This window comes from Cryptomeria japonica, chromosome 9 (genome assembly GCF_030272615.1).
Source record: "Cryptomeria japonica chromosome 9, Sugi_1.0, whole genome shotgun sequence".
Taxonomy (NCBI): domain Eukaryota; kingdom Viridiplantae; phylum Streptophyta; class Pinopsida; order Cupressales; family Cupressaceae; genus Cryptomeria; species Cryptomeria japonica.
This window is the reverse complement of record NC_081413.1, coordinates 375,836,789-375,855,759: the sequence shown is the minus strand read 5'-3', so window position 1 is coordinate 375,855,759 and position 18,971 is coordinate 375,836,789. Positions and strand designations below refer to the sequence as shown.

At 38.3% G+C, this 18,971-nt stretch overlaps 1 protein-coding gene across 2 annotated transcripts in view; it reads right to left on the bottom strand.

Annotated features, from left to right (window-relative positions):
- LOC131072564 (multisite-specific tRNA:(cytosine-C(5))-methyltransferase trm4b) overlaps positions 1-18,971 on the bottom strand; it is a 248,177-nt gene that overhangs the window by 132,188 nt on the left and 97,018 nt on the right. The window contains exons 7-9 of one of the 2 annotated variants that reach the window (XM_058008759.2): positions 1,750-1,826; positions 1,169-1,473; positions 998-1,053 (exon numbers count right to left, since the gene is read on the bottom strand). In XM_058008759.2, the coding sequence (XP_057864742.2) occupies positions 998-1,053; positions 1,169-1,473; positions 1,750-1,826 (438 nt within the window). Of the gene's footprint in view, positions 1-997; positions 1,054-1,168; positions 1,474-1,749; positions 1,836-18,971 lie in introns of both variants that reach the window. The other variant, XM_058008751.2, reaches the window with a different exon arrangement.

The window sequence follows — 18,971 nt, the reverse complement described above, 5'->3', positions numbered from 1 at the left end:
CCCCTCGATCGGTCGTCCCTCGGCAAGCTGCCTTAGCCTACGCCTTCGTTCTACTTGCTGCTCCAGAATCAAGGCCCTCTGCGCGGCCTTCGACTCGTCCGTTTCTGCTTTTTTTTCTATCTTTATTTAATATATTGGGCATAAATCACTTCCGTACATAACAAGCACACGCCATGTACAAAAAAAAACTTTTATTATTTTTCCTTTCAGCCACAATTTATCTCAACATTGTGTCGGGATTATTACAGGGTTCAATTTCCCCTTCACCGATTGTTCTGTGGGCGCGTCGTCGGCCTCTGGGTTCATCTCACCAACGGGTAGGCCCATCGCATCCGTGCGCCATCCGCGTCTTCCGTTCCCGAGTACGTCTAGGCAACGACGCCAAATGTTTACCCTCTTGGGTGAATAACTTAAAACATAAAGCACGTAATGCAGAATAATAACGCCATAGATATCAGACAAGTATAAGAGATATTATTCCATTCATAGTCGTTGTTCCACAAGTTACATTCAGAAGTATTTAAAGGTACCGAGGGGGTGTGCGCGCCAACCGTCGCACCGCAACTACCACCCCGCAGTTGCCAACTAACCAAGACAATTACAACTTAATTAACTAGTTTTATTTCCGTGTACAATATTGCCGCCAACAAATGTCACTCAAAAACCTCTTAGACAAAGAAAAGAAATTGTAAATAATGAAGCCAAAAAGATTTCTAAAACAAATGAAATAAAGTACATTCTAGAAACCTGCATCTCTGTGTTTCCATGTATGCGGAGCCCATAGTTCTTCATTGAATGTCTATTTCTGAATGGATGTTGATACTATCTTTCAGTACTTTTTATAAACAGATCTAACCGCTAAGCCAAGAATTGTGCCATATCAAAAAACCAAAAATCCAAATTGTAACATCAGTACACAATGATGAATAGAAATAAATTATTAAGCTGTCTATAACATGAAACTAGCATTCAGTTGCATCACAATTCAACATAATACCTCGCATAGCAATTTGCACTTGAAGGCGATGTACCCCGTTGCCAAGCCCAGTGTTCCTGAAGTTCAGATCATTTATTTTCATCCAAGCATTAGTAGGAGATAAAGTTTGTATCCATAAAATAAAAACATTACAAGCTTTGATAACAATTAGATCAAATAGCAATTTCATACCATTTTCTCCATATATCAGGTGCCTTGCGTATTGTGCCATCTCCACTGCATGGCACATCACATAATATGCGATCAAAAGTCAAATCTCTTCTTTCGACTGTCTTGATGTCTCCATTAAACTTGGAACTTCCAACATCTGATCCCCTCTCAAGAACTGAATTTGTCGACAAGCTATTATTATTCAACCGGCATCCTGGAAAGTTTTGTGCTTCGTGATTTGTAACCATCAAATTAGCACTACACATTCTCTTTGTCTGATGAATAAGAAGATTGCACCTCTGAACATCAACATCATTAGCTACAACCTAGCCAGGTAAAACCACACCAAAAAAAAAATTAAATGTAGGCATGGATAGATAATTATTTAGGAAAACATAGTACATGACAACACAAAAGCAAACTTATTTTCCAAATATGATTTCATTGAGAATTTTCACTGAATGGAAAAGCAAGCAAATTTGTCTGGTGCTTCAAAAATCGTATAGATCAGTAAAATCTGCTGGAAAAGAATAAAACAATTTGCAGAAACGTTTTGTAAATGAGATTGAAAGTTGATATCAAGGATAGCACGAAAGGAGTACCATTCCCTCAGGTAACGATCCAGGCTTAACTGGTCTGTGAATCATCTCTAGCAGTTGAAATGTTTTTGATCCAGGTGCTGCACACACTGTATCAATGCAATTAACAAGAATACTATGTGCTTTAATATGAACTATCCTATGAGACAAATTAACCCAATGACAATGTACCATAATTTCAAGCCAACCTAGAATAACAATTGTACCAGCACTTAGATATTAAAACAGCACACAAGTAAGCAATACGATGATAGCTAAATACATGCAACAAATATTTGCAAATTGGATTACATTTTTTGCAGTTGCACGCCTGCCAAATATCCTGTGAAGTACCTATTTACATTCCCAACAACTATTTCTAGTGCTTCCCACATGTCTCAAAGGAAATTTCTATGGTTTACATATATTCTACTCGTCCACATCCAACAACAAACAAATGAAAATAATGGAGTATTTAAAACTCCAACTTTAACTTGACAGTCTTAAGTACAAAACAAAATGCAAACACAACATTTGCTTAAGCAAGGCAACGTGCAACTTGTGAAAGACTGTAACATTGCTAGTATTTATAAGTAAATTTTATGAAGAAAATTCACCTATAGCATATCCTTGCAGATAATACTTGCAAAAGTTGAACAAATATGATACTGACTTTAGTCTTCTATAGGTAAAATGACAACGGAGGTCTTCTTTGACATTTAGCTATATATAGAAGAAACTCCACTGGTTTCCACAAATGATCTAATAAGTGCCCTATGTTGTAGAGTGGTGTACTTTATCATGTTCTAAAGTCTATAGTAAATGTTGCATACTTATCATTTTAATGTAAAACATACTGCTTAAGCAATTCATAATCGCCAAAGAGTGGCAAATGTAATTATATATCTTCTTTATTTTTTTAATTGATTATATATTACTGAAAAAGATGCAAGTTACAATATATGCTCACAATCACTCTGAGCAAACACAGCATTCAGAGACTTCAGTTCAAAACACTGTCAAAACCGAGAGTAGTTCTGTTAATGAGAACAGAAGATGATTACATAATTACATAAGACCATGAAACCATAATGGTTCTGTAACAGGTACCAAAACAAGATCAAAAAAGAGTCCCACTGAAGCTAAATTTCACTGCCTCTATCCCATTCAAAGAAATCCAATGGGAGAGGAGACCCCGGACACATTTTTGTCGTTTAATTACACCACTTCCAGGTTAATGTCTGAAACAGGTTTATCAACTTTTTCCTTCAGACCACTTTCTTCTAACAGCATCTCACAAGTGTAGTTGCAGTGTCTATTCTGAAACTCCATATATTCTTTGACAAACTTATCCTTTCTTTCTTTTGCATATGGATAGTCCCAAATTCAAATCCTACCTAGTCCATGAAAAAGTTTAACAATCCTACGTCTATTAGCTCCCATATTTAAATTGCTTTGCTCCCTTCTCTTCTCAACACCCCCTTTTCTCCAAAATGGCTTCTTCTTCCAAACTTCCTGTCTAATGCAGCTAAAAGAACCAAAATTTCCAAATAAAAAGACTTCAAAACATGAGCCACTCTCAACACATGCTAAACACTCTCCTTCAGCTAAGCCAAAATCATTAACTCATAAAAGCAATTATGATAGCAATAATCGATAAAAATAATATACTTTTTGATAATAAGTACAAGAATGCAATGGCTGCGGCTACCTCCTGTGGCTAGGGTTCCTAAATCAAGGTCTTGGTGTGGGGTTAGATGGCTTCAAGGGCAACGTTTTTCTATAGGGTTTGGATGGCATGTTGCTCCTTTTTCAATTGATGGTAGGGGCAGTTTCAGTGTTGGAGTTAATGCCACAAACCCTTCACGCCATGGCATTTGGAATGCTCAAAGTTACAGGGGTAGGAAGGACAGGCAAGATGCAGGCTTGAAGCAAGCAAAAGAGAAACGGGGGCTCAGGCAATGTCATAAACTGAAAGAGGTAAGTATTGAAACTAATACTATGGTGCCACTAATAAATATACCGGTGTATTCTAGTGTGTCAACCTTCAGGTGGTTCCTCTCCACTTGTGCATCCAGAACACAAAATTGAAAGTTTCTCCATTCCAACTTTGGTTCAGTCCATATAAAATTTGTCTCCAATTGAAACATTGTCTTTGCAGCATTGACCTATTGTGTTTCAGAAGTCCCAATGGTTTTTGAAGGTGAGCATGATGACAACTTCTCAAATCGGATGCACCACATCAAAGGACAGGAAAACAATTGATAATTTTACAGCAAATCATGTTCATTTCACCCTTTTTACATATCTTTCTAAAAGCCTGTTGTTATGAAGGCTGCTTGTGCAAATGAAATTTTCCTGTTATTGCACATTTCAGGGGCCATATTGTAAATTATAACTAAACCCAGATCCATCTATTTTAGTCATTACAGTGCATTGGAATATTAGAATAATGATATAATAAAGTGTATGTTTACACTTGTATGTAATAAATTAAGTGGCTATTTGTAGGTCATTAAACGGGTTGTTGCACTTCCATTAATGAGGTGGTTGTGACATTAAAGTTTCTTGAATCAATGAATCTATATAATGTAGCGCTCACTCAATGAATTGCACGCTAATTCTCTCAATCTCACTTCTTTGGTTTTTATCAAAGATTCTTTTGTAGAGGTTGTTTTCACCTTTTATCAAGTCTTTTTTCTCATCTTCCTTTAACTGATCAGACTACTTAAGTGCATAATTTTGCAGAGTTCCTGGAAAGCACTTGAACCAGGCTTCTTTTCAACAATACCATTTACATTAACTTAGTTCACCAAATCTTGCTGGGTTGAAAATTGATGCCAATACTTATCAAAATTTTGACTACATTCTCTGATTTTTCAAAAAAATTTAGCTTAACTCTATAGTTTTTCACGTTTGCAGACCATGGATAATCCCTAGCATTTTCTGCTTTTTATTTCTACAGATATAGACAGTCAGATACCAGCCCTTGGAAGCTGGCATCACCTCTGCTCCTTCCCATAGCTCAGCCTGAAGTGTCTCGATCTCAACAATCTACATTAACAAAGAATAATTTCTATTAAGGAACAAAAACTTGACTGATATTAATAGATGCAGGATGGTTTTCAATCCACAATCTAACAGATCGTCTCTGGTGTATTATCACTTGCCTTATACTGAAAACTGCTACCAGTTCATACTGCTATACCATTGACCAATGTTATGATGCCTTATAGCTATTACATGAATATAGAAAGAGCAGTCTAAATGCAGATAAGAAACAGGCGTGAATGAAAATTACAGCAATACATGGTAGGCTTGTGATGCTTTCCTATTGCCAACAGAGTGTACACAAATATAAATCTCAGGTTATTATCAAAGGTGATAATTTTGATGATGTTTTTTCAAAATTATGATAGTTGACTTGATAAATATGTTTCATCAGCTCGAATAAAATATAGTTAATTGGCAATAACAATAACTAAACCCAAATGCCCTCTAAGCTGCCTGCATCCATCCATCTCCTTCAATATACCTAAAACAACAGTAGCCACATGACATAACACAAAATCCACTCAAATATGTGATGGATAATTCCACATGCATTCTTTGCTTTCCTGTAACCAGAAACAAATATAAACGGTGTGTAAAACATGAAAAACACGCATCACATTATCCCACAATTAATTTAATCCAATTAGCCATCCAAACATATGGCTACATCAACCTAGAAGGCTGAATTCGTACACCAATAAACTAGACACATGATTCTAAAAGTATAGTTCTAATGCTAAAGCCTAGGATAATGTGTATGTCGACTATGTACAAGGCTCTCATGGCTAATCCAACCACATGCCAATTGGCATTGAAACCAATTCTTTAACAGTGTAATGATATATAATGTTGTCTAGAATTAAAGTGGGCATGTGGGCAGTTAAAGCCACAATAACATAGGTTTTAAACAGAAATGCCATGCCAACGTAACTACATAAAGTGGGAGGGCACTTTATTTCAGATAGGAATCTGGTGGTATAAACTATAAAGAATTAGATGGCTTCTCAAGGAAGGATAGCAGGCTGAAAGAGGGCAGACTCTCCAGATAATTAACAAAGCCATTAACTGAGCAAATCAATGGTTTAATCCCCATTCTAAAAATTATATAAAAATCATTACTTCACTATAGTACTTTGTTTTGAACAAGAAATTGTTCCAACTTGAATGTTTTAAAAACACTCACAAACATACATCATAACAGTCTAAAAATTCATTTAATAGTATCTCATAATTCTCAGGCCACTCTTCTAGCAATATATTCTCCATGCCAATTTTTGGGTGATGATATTCCCTTAAGAATGAAAGATGCCAACTGAATATTGGCTCAATCTGACGGGTTTGTTTTAATAGAATTCTTCGACCAGTGAGTAGTTGTTTTGGGTTTTGAAGAGGATTTTGACGTTTGCTTGCGTTTTTTTTGTATTTTTGAATGATGCACAATGAAAGAAATTTGCAAAATACGACTAAACTAATACTGAAAATTGAATTCAGAATTCTGATTTCTTTATTGCAGCAAACAAAATGACCAAGAATGACTAATTTATTCCACTCAGGGCTCAAATAGCATACCAGGTGTCCAGAGCTTGCCTGGTTGAGCTCCTTTATTCGACAGAATTGCAAGAAATGATGATACAAGTGCTTCCAAGATGAACTATCAGCACCAATGAGTTTTATTTGTCCCTAAAAGAATTACCAAAAACAATTTATGCATATACACTACAAATCTCTCAGAGTCCCCAGGCAAGGGTTCCAAATTCTCGCACTTTTCCCAATAAATTGCTCAAATAACCCTCTCTGGCATTAATTCCACTTGAGAATCTTAGTGATCTGCAATTACTTATTGCTGACAATGAAATTTGTGACAAATCCAACTGCTGTAACCCTGCAATTTATTTTCTTTGATGCAATGGGGGACTCCCAGGGGTACGGCCTTCTGTACTTGGTGTACGGCTGCAAAAAGGAAGTTGTGGCTGCTGAATGTGACCTTCAATTGGCCAAGAAATGACCTCCACACACCCTCCTTGCTGTAAAAGCTGAATATCTCTCAATCTGGTCCTTAAATGACCTGAAATTAACCTTCTCTAGGAGCCACAATGCTGGAAAATGACCAAATCTGACTGAGGCTACGTCCAATCAGTAAAGAAATGGGAGTTTTCATTCCCAACTCCCTGTGTATACGTGCAGATCTGAATTTGCAGACTTGCTTCCACAAGAATTGATAAAAAATAAAATCAAGAATTGCGAAAATGAATGCCAACTGCTTCTTTTATGAGCTCCAACCCTAATCGAACCCCTTCTTAGCATCAATAGAAGATTCCAAAGGAATCTTTTCACTTCATAAGCTACACCCAGCATGAGGGTCAGCTCACCATGACAAATTTGACCACCTTTTAAAATGTTAGAATCTCCTAGGGGGGCGTGCAAGGTGATTTATTATAAAGTTCTCATTAAAACATCTTTTAAATGAACTTTTTCTATTTTTAGAAAAAGTTAACTTTATAACATAATATTATAAAGTTTCCTTAAGAAAGCTCACCAAGGCTATAAATTGTGTAAGTGTAAGCCTCCCTTGGCTATCCAAACATCTCCAAGCACTGAACTTCACCTACGGAGATGGCTAACAAGTGAATCTTAGCATTTGGATGGCGAATCAAGGAAATGGGGACATTACAATCCTCCCTTCCCAAGATTGCTTGCCCTCAAGCAAACATAAAGCACGATGCTTAAGAATCTCTTCACCCTCCCAAGTGGCATTCTCTATGGGCAAGTCCTTCCATCTAACCAAATATTCCCAGATTACTCTATTCCACAAATTTCTTTCACGCTTATCCAAGATCTTAACTAGTACCATAATCAATTTCCCCTCCTCATCCAAAGGGGGCAACTCTGGTGAAGTAGCAGCATTCTGTCCAATTGCCTTCTTGAGGCAAGACATGCGGAATACATTATGAATTTTGCTTTCCGATGGCAGCTCTATCTCATATGCTACTTTCCCATCTCTCCTCAACACATGGAAGGGGCCATAAAACCGGAGCTTGAGCTTTTCTGCCCCACTCTTCTTCAAGGTACTCTGTCGGTAAGGTTGGAGACGCAAGAACACCATTCCCCAACCTCAAATGACCTCTCAATTCTATGGCGATCAGCATATATCTTTTGCTGATTCTGGGCTCGTTGAATGTTCTCCTTAAGTGATTTAAGAATATCTTGCCTTTCCTGGAGCCAATCCTGTGCCAATGGTTCTCTACTATCTCCTAGTGCCAAATCCACAAAGGACAAAGAATCATATTCATATAGAGCACGAAAAGGAGACATATCAAAGGACATATGATGTGTCGTATTGCAGCAAAACTCTCCCAAATACAACCAACGAACCCAAGCACACTGCTGCCCTGACACATAGTTGCGCAAGTATCCCTCTATCCACTTATTCACAATCTCGGTCTGCCCATCTATTTGGGGATGGTAGCTAGTGCTGGGATTCAACTTTGTGCTTGTGAGTCTAAACAACTCCTACCAAAAAGAACTCATAAATCTGTTGTCTCTGTCACTGACCATGGTCTTAGGAAGACCATGTACTCGAAATCTCTCTCTGAAAAACACATCGGCAACCTATGACTCTGTATAATCTGCTGATATAGGGAAGAAATGAGTGTATTTGGTCAATCTGTCCGCTACCACATGTATGCAGTCTTTCCCTTGCACCTTGGCAAGTCCTGTGATGAAATCTATAGAAACCACGTAACTCTGAGATATTCTGGGGAGGTGGCCAATCAAGAATTGCTTGGATCTTTTCTTGATGTACTTTGATTCCATCCGCACCAATCACGACCCAAGTATAGAATCTTTGTTAGTCCAAATTAGCATTTGGACATCTTAGCATACAAAGACTGTGACTCCATAATGCTCAACACCTCATCTAAGTGCCTCAAATGTTTCTCCCATGATCTATTGTAAATCAAGATATCATCAAAGAATACTAACACAAATTTACGCAAATGCTTATTGAATATGTGGTTCATGCAAGATTGAAATGGGGCTAGGGCATTAGTGAGGCCAAAAGGCATCACTAGAAACTTGTAGTGACCGCAGTTGTACCTGAATCTTGTTTTGTGGATATCTGATTCCCACACCTTAATCTGGTGATACCCCGATCGAAGATCTATCTTTGAAAAGTAAACCACCCCATGTAACTCATATAATAACTCATCAATCTGAGGGATAGGTGTTGTGACGTATTCACACATTGCCCCATTGCAAATGGGGACCCCCCACTTTTTTCTTTCTGGGGTTAGCCCTTTTGGTTTTGTTGTTAGTCGTTTTAGTGTCTTAGCCTTTGCTAAGAAAGGATTGATTCAAGTGGATCTCCTCAAGAGGTCAGGTCAATTGAGTGATTAGGGGTTATTTAGATGATTCCTAGGGTGTTTTTTGTGTACTATTCAGTTGCACTTCAAGTTGCTAAATCAAACCTTGGTTGAATGCGTAATGTCCTCCTAGGTCTCATCCGTTACATCAAGGACTGAACGAATTCGCCTTAAGAAGTCTGGAATGTCATCCTAATCCTCAAATGTCCTGAAATTTGGCTAAGTCTGGAATGTCATCTTGATCTTGAAATTTGACTAAGTCTGGAAAATTGAAGAATCCTCCAAAAACTAGATTTTGCATTATAACTCCTGGAGGTCCGAAACCACTCTCAAACATCTTGACAATATATATGGAATATAACTTATTTCTTATACTTAAATGTTATATTCCATATATGAATCCTAACGGAGAGACTAACATGTCAAATTTTGCTCCTGACCCTTCCAAAGGGTCCAAAGCGAATTTCAATTTCGCTCCTGAACCTTCCAAAGGGTCCAAATCGAATTTCAATTTCGCCCCTGACCCTTCCAAAGGGTCCAGAGCGAATTCCCTTATATCTCCCTTCTTGGTCTTAATTTGCCTCATAAACCTTGTCCTTATGGTGTAGTTGAGAGAGTATTGAGGTGTGAAACAAAGTGAAGTGATGAAAAGTAAGAAATTTGAGCATAATTGCAAATTTCGCTCTTGACCCTTCCAAAGGGTCCAGAGCGAAATTTTTTCGTGCTCCTGAACCTTCCAAAGGGTCCAGAGCGAAATTCCCCGAAAGACCTATTTCTTCACTAAGAACATCAAATAGTGGACATGCATGGCAAGGAAAGGATTAAAAGAGACAAGTCTAAAGCAAGATGAGTGAAAATGAGGAAGAATTGAGCCTAAAAGAGCAATTTCGCTCCTGACCCTTCCAAAGGGTCTAGAGCGAATTTCTCAAAAGCATGTATTTTCCTCACAATTTTAAGGCAAATTGCCCTCAAGGTATTTTCCTAAGGTGGTTTGAAGCTAAGCAAGCAAGCTAGGAGAAAGCTTTATCAAGGACAAGGCCTATTTTCCAAATTTCACTCCTGACCCTTCCAAAGGGTCCAAAGCAAAAAAATTTCAAGCTCTTGACCCTTCCAAAGGGTCCAGAACGAAATCCTTAGGATGGCTTATTTCCTCACCAAAAGCACTAAGTAGACACCACTTTGAGAGCAAGTTGACTTGATGGTGATAGAAGGAAGTTTGACAAATTAAATTCAAGGCAAAGAAAGGAGCAAAGAAGTGTGAATTGAGCCAAAAAGAGAATTTCTCCATGAAGCATTATACCTTGCTCCAACCTATGAACTAACTCATTCCCAAGCATTTTTTAAGGCAAAAGACTTGTTGTTGATGAGAAAAGGATGAAAAATGAAGATTCATGAGGGAAAATCAAGCAAAATAGAAATTTCGCTCCTGACCCTTCAAAAGGGTCCGGAGCGAAATTTCCTAAAACCTCTATTTCCTAATTGTTCAAGCCAAGATCTTGATTTCTAAGGCATGGTTGGGAAAGAATTGATATGTACTTGCCTTTGAAAGGTGACTTAAGGCAATGGAGTGATAGAATTGAAGCTAAATCACCAATTTCGCTCTTGACCCTTCCAAAGGGTCCAGAGCGAAATTCCTTATAGGTCCTGTCTTTGGCCAAGGTCCAAAGCAAATTTTCTTAAAACACTATTTTGCCCCTTGTTTGAAGCCTAGATTTTGTCCCAATGGCATAAGATTGATGTATTCTTGCCTTGAGAAGAGATTTGAGGCAAAGAAATGATGAAAATTGAGCTAAAATGCAAATTTCGCTCCTGACCCTTCCAAAGGGTCCAGAGCGAAATTCCTAGGAGGTCTAATGTTTTGACTATGTCCTTGAGCAAAACCCATTAGTAAACAATCTTGGAGGCAAATGATTTGATCTTGGTCTAATTGAGCAACTTTGCCCAATTTTGCTCCTGACCCTTCCAAAGGGTCCAGAGCGAATTTCACTATAGGGCCTGTCCCTGGAGAGGATCTTGAGCGAATTTCATTCTAATGCCCTCTTGTTGATGATTTAAGGTGAGAAATATCATGTTAGAATAAATATATCATTTATACTTGATCATCCTTTGTTTGTTTTGCAGATTAACAAAATCGAGATGGAGGAGGATCAGGCTAGGACAAGGAAGACCTACTCAAGTTTCAGCATCATCAAGGACACTTCAAATGCGTGAGAGAGGACTCAAGGTGCTTCAAAGTTGAAGGACTTCAAGTGTTCAAGGAGTTGCACGTAATAGACCAGGTTATCCTCAAGGACCTCATTTTGCCATATGGAGAAACCGCATGATATCAAAAGAAAGATCCTATAAGCATTTCAAGGCGAAGTGGGCTACTATGGAGTGATTTGACCATAAGGAGGCTTCGTCAAACATATGAGAGTCAAAGGGTTACATCATTCACTAAGTACATCAAGGATGAAGGAAGATCAATCAAGGTCAATGCAAGGGCAAATGCAAGACAAGGTGGCATCCCAATCACTGTTCCTCCAGTCAGATAACTCCACCTCAGCATGTCCAGATTCAATGTACCTGACTCACCAGTGATGGCACAAACTTCGAGGCACCTACCCCTGACATCTATTGGTCCACATTCATGGAATGTAATTTTCTCATTGGCTAAGGAGAGTTTCTTGTAACATACCCTTATTAGGGTTTTCATTGTAAAATCCTAGCCATTGATTGTAAGTCAATCAGAGCCATTGAAATGTAAGGAGCTCTCTATATAAAGCTTTGGCTCTTCATTTGTAAAGAATAATAGTTAGTTCATAGAGGTTAGAATAGCTAATGATTAATAGATAATAGAATAGCAATTAGAGTAGATTAGGAGGAGAAGGCAAGAAATTGTTGCCTAAATTGTAAATGAACTCCATTTTCATTGAAGTTAAGGTGAAATGTGTTCTTTCTTGCAATATGCGTGGTTTCTTGTTGAATCTTCAATTTTAGATGGTAGATAATTAGATTGAATGGAGAAAAATTGTTGAATGCACTCGCGTGGAATCCACCTATTCCAAACCACTAGCCTCTTACTGATTGTAAGGGTGCCCTGCGTGGTCAACTGGCATCGAATGAGCTTAATCTCGAGTCATTACGCATCTATTGTTCATGCATTAACTTGAATGATGATCAGTGTTTGACAGTGATGATTTGAACATCTTCATAACTACCCTAGAAGATCGCACTGAGCTGGTGTCGAATTGTTCAATTTGATGGTAAGACCTAGCCCAGTAGGACTCCACCTAGTCGTTCATCCATCTTCTCGCATTCTAGGTCTTAGAGTAGACTTTTTGAGCCCTATATCTTTTGATATTTCTTTATCTTCCAGCCAGTAGATAGGACTTGAGTTCCAGCAAATCAAACGCTTAGGCATTCGGATGTAAGTCCCCTTGTGAATCCAGCATAATCACATCAAACCAAATTGAGCTTATCCACACGTAGAGACCCTACATATAAGAACCTTGGAGTTGCCTCGATTGATCCTTAGGCGAAATCTTCAGCATTCGGGGAAACTTTGTTCAAGAGAGGATAAGATACCTTGGTAATTTATTTTGTGTTCGCATGTGCACGAAAAACACATCAACAATAGGATACCTGTTTCTGATTGTCTTTTTGTTCAATGCTCGGTAGTCTATACACATGGGTAATGTACCATCTTTCTTCACCAGAACTACCGAAGAAGCAAAAGGACTAGAGGTTGGTCTAATAAATCCCATGTCTAAGAGCTCTCTAATTGTCTTCTCTACTTCATCTTTGTACGCCTTAGGGTGCCTATGTGGTGTAGTCATGACTAGTTTTGCACCCTCATTGAGCTCTATAACATGCTCGAAGCCTCTATCTAGAGGTACACTAGGAGGAATACCATCAAATACCACCCCATGCTTATCCAAAATCATCTGAATATCTATGTCAGGAATGGTGTCTTGGACAAAATGTAACATTGCGTCGCCCAAATAATATCTCGGTGCCTGAATATAGTCTCCATCCTACGTGAAGATACTACCTTGGGCCCACCATCTGAAAAAGCCCTCAATACGGTTTTCTTACCACCAAACATAAACTCCAGCTGCATCTGGGGGTGGTCTATGATGTATCTACCGAGTCCCTATAACCACTGCATACCCAAGGGCCAAGACTATGTCATAGTCCTCAAGCTTGAGTACATGAAAGTCATCTGTCAATGTATAATCCTTCATCTGAATCTGAAGCTGGGGTATCCTCCTGGTACATCCTAAGATAGCTTCATCAGCTACCTTCACCTCGAAACCTAAAAACTCCTCACTTAGTATCCTCCTCTATACCTTCTTGCTGATTTGGATTTAAGGCAACATTTGTTCCAAAGAATAAATCATCCCCATCTGGTATACCCATAAATTGTGTGAAGGAAAGGTGGTCATGTATCTCCTTAGGAAGAATGCAATACTTATGGTGGCTGCTCATAATTACATCATTGAATACCTTGGCATGAGGCATCTTACTTGTACTTGTTGGTGGAGGTGAAGTCAAAGAGTGCCCATTTTTCCTTGAATGCAACTTTTCCTTCATTGGTGAGGCAGGAAGGAAAATAGGTAGTAATCTCCCATCTTTAATTCTAGCCATGGTATTGACCTATAGCTGAACTGATTTTTCCCAACAGGCTGGCAGGTTCGATGCTCTGATACCACTGAAAGATGCCAACTGATTATTGGCTCAATCTGACAGGTTTGTTTTAATTGAATTCTTTGACCAGCGAATAGTTGTTTTGGGTTTTGAAGAGGTTTTTGAGGTTTGCTTGCATTTTTTTATTTATTTTTTAATGATGCACAAAGAAAGAAATTTGAAAAATACAACTAAACTAATACTGAAAATTGAATTCAGAATTCTGATTTCTTTATTGCAGAAAATGAAATGACAAAGAATGACTAATTTATTCCACTCAGGGCTCAAATAGCATACAAGGTGTCCAGAGCTTGCCTAGTTGAGCTTCTTTATTTGACTGAATTACAAGAAATGATGATATAGGTGCTTCCAAGATGAACTAACAGCACCAATGAGTTTTATTTGTCCCTAAATGAATTACCAAAAACAATTTGTGCATATACACTGCAAATCTCTCAGAGTCGTGTTGTGACCTTTTTCACACATCGCCCCATTGCAAATGGGGACCCCTTGTTTTTGCTTTTTAGGGTTTTGCTTTGGCGTCGCAACTGCTAATCACCAATCTTTTTACAATGAGGAGTTAGAGTTTTGAGAATTCATCCCAAGCCGAGTTGAGAAATCATGCTCAGAATCATGTATGAATGTTGTCAAAGTGCTTAGAAGGTCTAAAGGACGAGGATCGCAATTGCTTTGGGTCATTTCTGACAACCTACTATTTTTGTTTTTTTTGCTTTTTTCTGCTTTTTTGAAAGTGGCATATGGGTTTTGTTCCTCAAGTCATTTTATTACTACCCATTTTGTTGGAATTTGAAAATCTTGCCTCTAGGCATTAAAAGCCAGGCTTCCAAATTTTTGTTTTTTTCTGAGATTAGGGTTTTGTTCTTGAGGTCATATCAACCTTGCCCATGTCTTCAGATTCGAAAAAAAATTGCTTCTAAGTATAAAAAGCAAGGGTTTAAAATTTTTGCTTTTTTCCGAGATTAGGGTTTTGATCTTCATGCCAAACTATTACTACCCATGTTCTCAGATTTTGAAAATTATGTCTTTAAGGGTAAAAGGGAAAATGCAAACCCTAATTAGGGTTTTGTTCCAGAAGATCAGCTATTTTATCAGTGCCCATGTTATCAGATTTCAAAAAATGAGGTTTCCAAGTGCAAAAAGCAGAGTGGAAACCCTAATTGGGGTTTTGTTCCAGATGAACCAACATGGCATGAACACTGTTGATCAAGTATAGAGGAAGAGTTTGGGTATGGCACATTGAAAATTTCGCCTAACTTAGAGAAGTAAAAATGGCAGATGCTTAGACAAACTTTTTCCGAGATTAGGGTTTTGATCTTCATGCCAAACTATTACTACCCATGTTCTCAGATTTTGAAAATTATGTCTTTAAGGGTAAAAGGGAAAATGCAAACCCTAATTAGGGTTTTGTTCCAAAAGATCAGCTATTTTATCAGTGCCCATGTTCTCAGAATTCAAAAAATGAGGTTTCCAAGTGCAAAAAGCAGAGTGGAAACCCTAATTGGGGTTTTGTTCCAGATGAACCAACATGGCATGAACACTGTTGATCAAGTATAGAGGAAGAGTTTGGGTATGGCACATTGAAAATTTCGCCTAACTTGGAGAAGTAAAAATGGCAGATGCTTAGACAAACTCTTCAAGGCTCAAAGTCAGACAAATGGAATGGCAGATGATCAGTGAAATTCGCCCAAGGATGTCAAGTATGGAAGATGTTTAGGCAAGATCAATGTCCGCCAGAGCATAAGAAAGTTACCAAGACTTAGTCGGGCTCACCTTATGATTAAGCAAAAATATCCGATACTTGGTAAACTCCTACCAATGGTTAATTAACTCTTGGCAAGAGTTAGTTAAACTCCTACTTGAGGTTAAGGCAGCAAAGTACCAATGAAGTTCACTAGCCATAAAGAAAAGCATGATGGGAATTGATCAGAATATGGCGATCAGACTTCTTCCAAATCTGCCATGATGAAGACAAATTAAGGTTGGCAAGAGGTTTTCGAACTTCACCCAGCCTAAGGAAAATATGAAGAAGGTCACGACAAAGAGCAAACACAAATTGACAAAACCTTTGCCAAGTCCACCATGTCTAAGAGCTATCCAAGTCCACCTTGAACATGTCCGACAATCTTCCGAGTCCACCTTGGCATGGAGTCTTCCAAGTTGGCGTGACAAGGAGATGAATTCCTTCCAAGCATGATCAAAGTCCACCTAGGCAAGTAAAATTGTCAGACAAATGGTAAACTCCTACCATTGGTTAATTAACTCTTGGCAAGAGCTAGTCAAACTCCTACACGAGGTCAAGCAAGCAAAATTAAGTTAAAAATAAACTAAGACATGGATGAGGTCAAGAAAGTTGGAAGGTGATTGTCCAAAGTTTGTCCAAGGCAACAAAGCATGAGCACATGGCAAAGTCTTTTGCCGAGTCTGCCTAGACATGTTCAAATTCTCATCCCTTCCAAGTTGGCAATGAACATGTCAAGACTCATCCAAGTTCGCCAAAGTTGGAGCATAAGCCTACGTCCAGAATTCGCCAAGGATGAGCAAAGTAAATAGCTTCCAAACATGATAGAACCTGTATTAGACTTCAGATAGAGACAACAAAATTCGCATGGAGATAGGAAACAAAGCATTCCAAAAAGTTGAAGGAAGCACTCAATAAGTTCGACATGTCCAAGACTCATCCAAGTTCATCATAGACAACGAATTAAAAGATAGCAGATTGGAAGTTTGATGAGCACAAAGACAAAGTAATATGTCTTAGCATATTCCAATTCGCCTACGAAGAAGAACATCTCTTGTCTTCTAAGTCCACCTAAGAAGGAATGACTAATGATCTTCCAAGAACAAATCATTCATGTCCAAGATTCAAGAAAGTCCGCCCTACCAGGATTAAGGAAGAATGTTATCCAGAATCGCTGAGGAATAAAGCAAAACAAACTGTCTAAACTTCCAAGCAATCGGGTTGGATAATAAAAAGAGAAGGCTTGGAGAATGATCTTCCAAGCACATGACATGGAAATAATAAATAAAGCCTAGTGATCAGACCTCCAAATCTGATCGATGAAGACATGGCAATCCAAGTTCGCCTTGGAAGGAAAAGATTAACCAAGGTTTGTCCAATAAAATAAGACACAAATTGAGACTTGTCCAAGGATGTGTAAATTACGCCTTGCCAAGAGGAAATTTGCTAAGCAAGCATAAGGATGGCATGCATTCTTCCAAGATCGCCATAAATCAAGATCAAGGAAAATTGGAAAATAAATTGTCTGATCATATTTCCAAATCTGCCAAAGACAAGAAGGCTCATGACTGTCCAAACTTTCCAAATCCACCAAACATAAGGAGATGATTGTCCGAACTCTTTCCAAGGCATAAAATGGATTAAGGAAAATTGAAGGATGATTGTCCAAGAACATTCCAAGTCCAAGGGCAAACAAAGTGACACAAAGCATGCCAAGGCATGGAAGAAAGATTAAAGCATAAACAAAGGTTCGCTGGACTTCATCCAAGTCTACCATGCCAAGTAGAAATAAATTTGACAAGACAAGCACATGAACCAAATTCTTCTCTAAATTCAAGGCACCTGAAAGAGTCTCTAGGCATCAAGAAAGAAAATTCTTCAAACTTGGCGAAAGTATGGAAAGAAATTCCAGATTTCTTGAAGGACTTCATTTCTGAAGAGTCAAAGACAAGCTCCCACGCGCAACAAAAATTGGCGGCAAGAAGAGTATTCCAAACAAATTTCCATAAGGCAAATTTTTCAGCACAAATTGGGGAATTCAAGTCAACATGTCCAGGTTCATTGAACGCACTGCCTCTCAGCAGAAGAATGGAGTGCAATCCTAAAAAATAGCATCTTGTGCCACTTGTCTCTCATCCGACGAATATTTGACCTATTTTGGGAAACTTTGATTAGGGTTAGGTTGTTTTAATCTCGCTCGTTAATTGGAAATCAATCTTGGCCATTGAATTGTAATTGGGGAGCCTATGAATTGAGCTCACCCCTCATTTGTAAATCATGGGAGCATGTTGCAAAACATGTTGAGATAAGCAATTGTTGCTTAGGATTGCCAAAATAATAAGTAATACATTGTTCGAATTGATGGTGATTATTTCCCTTATTTTGGAGTCTGCATGATTCTTATCCCTCATCATAGTTTAGATTTTATTTCATGTATGTTAGATGAATGAAGGATTTGATAGTTTAGATTGGTGAAACTTTTTGCTCATACATTTGTTGGATGGATGATTTTCATTCAATGTGTAAAGTTAGCCTGAGCTTTTGATGTGGATGCTTAGCTTCTACTTTGAGTAATATTGTTCAATTGTTGGTATTATTCATAAGTGTGAAAATCTTGAGCACAACCTTAGAAGATTGCACATGCTTTGCATAGTTGTCCTAAGTGTGGTGAAACAAAGTGTTGTTATTAGTTTCACCCAGTTTTTATCATCTACTAAATTCTTAAGAATAGATAAAAAAATTTGAACCCTTATCTCCTTTTCAGTTCTCTTGAAATCCAAGATCCAAAACTCAAACAACAAATCTCCATTGTGAATCGAACAAGCCAAGCGTAAGTCCCCCTTGTATTTCAGCATAAATAACCAAGGTAGCTATCCAACATAAAGTCGCCCGTTCGCACATATAGACCTTGGAGTCGCCTTGTGGTCTTTCTCGCAATCTTGGCACAAGTAGTGATTTTGTTCAGGAGAGGATAGAGTATCCTTGGATATTTTATTCTAATGTTCGGTATATGATAAAACGTACACCAACAAGTCTCTAAGCAAGGATTCCAAATTTTGGCACTTTTCCCAATAAATTGCTCAAATAACCATCTCTGGCATTAATTTCACCTGAGAATCTTAGTGATCTGCAATTACTTATTGCTGACAATGAAATTTGTGACAAATCCAACTGCTGTAACCGTACAATTTATTTTCTTTGATGCAATGGGTCCCTCCCAGGGGTATGGCCTGTTGTACCTGGTGTACAGCTGCAAAAAGGTAGTTGTGGCTGCTGAATGTGACCTTCAATTGGCCAAGAAATGACCTCCACACACCCTCCTTGCTGTAAAAGCTGAATATCTCTCAATCTGGTCCTTAAATGACCTGAAATTAACCTTCTCTAGGCACCACAATGCTAGAAAA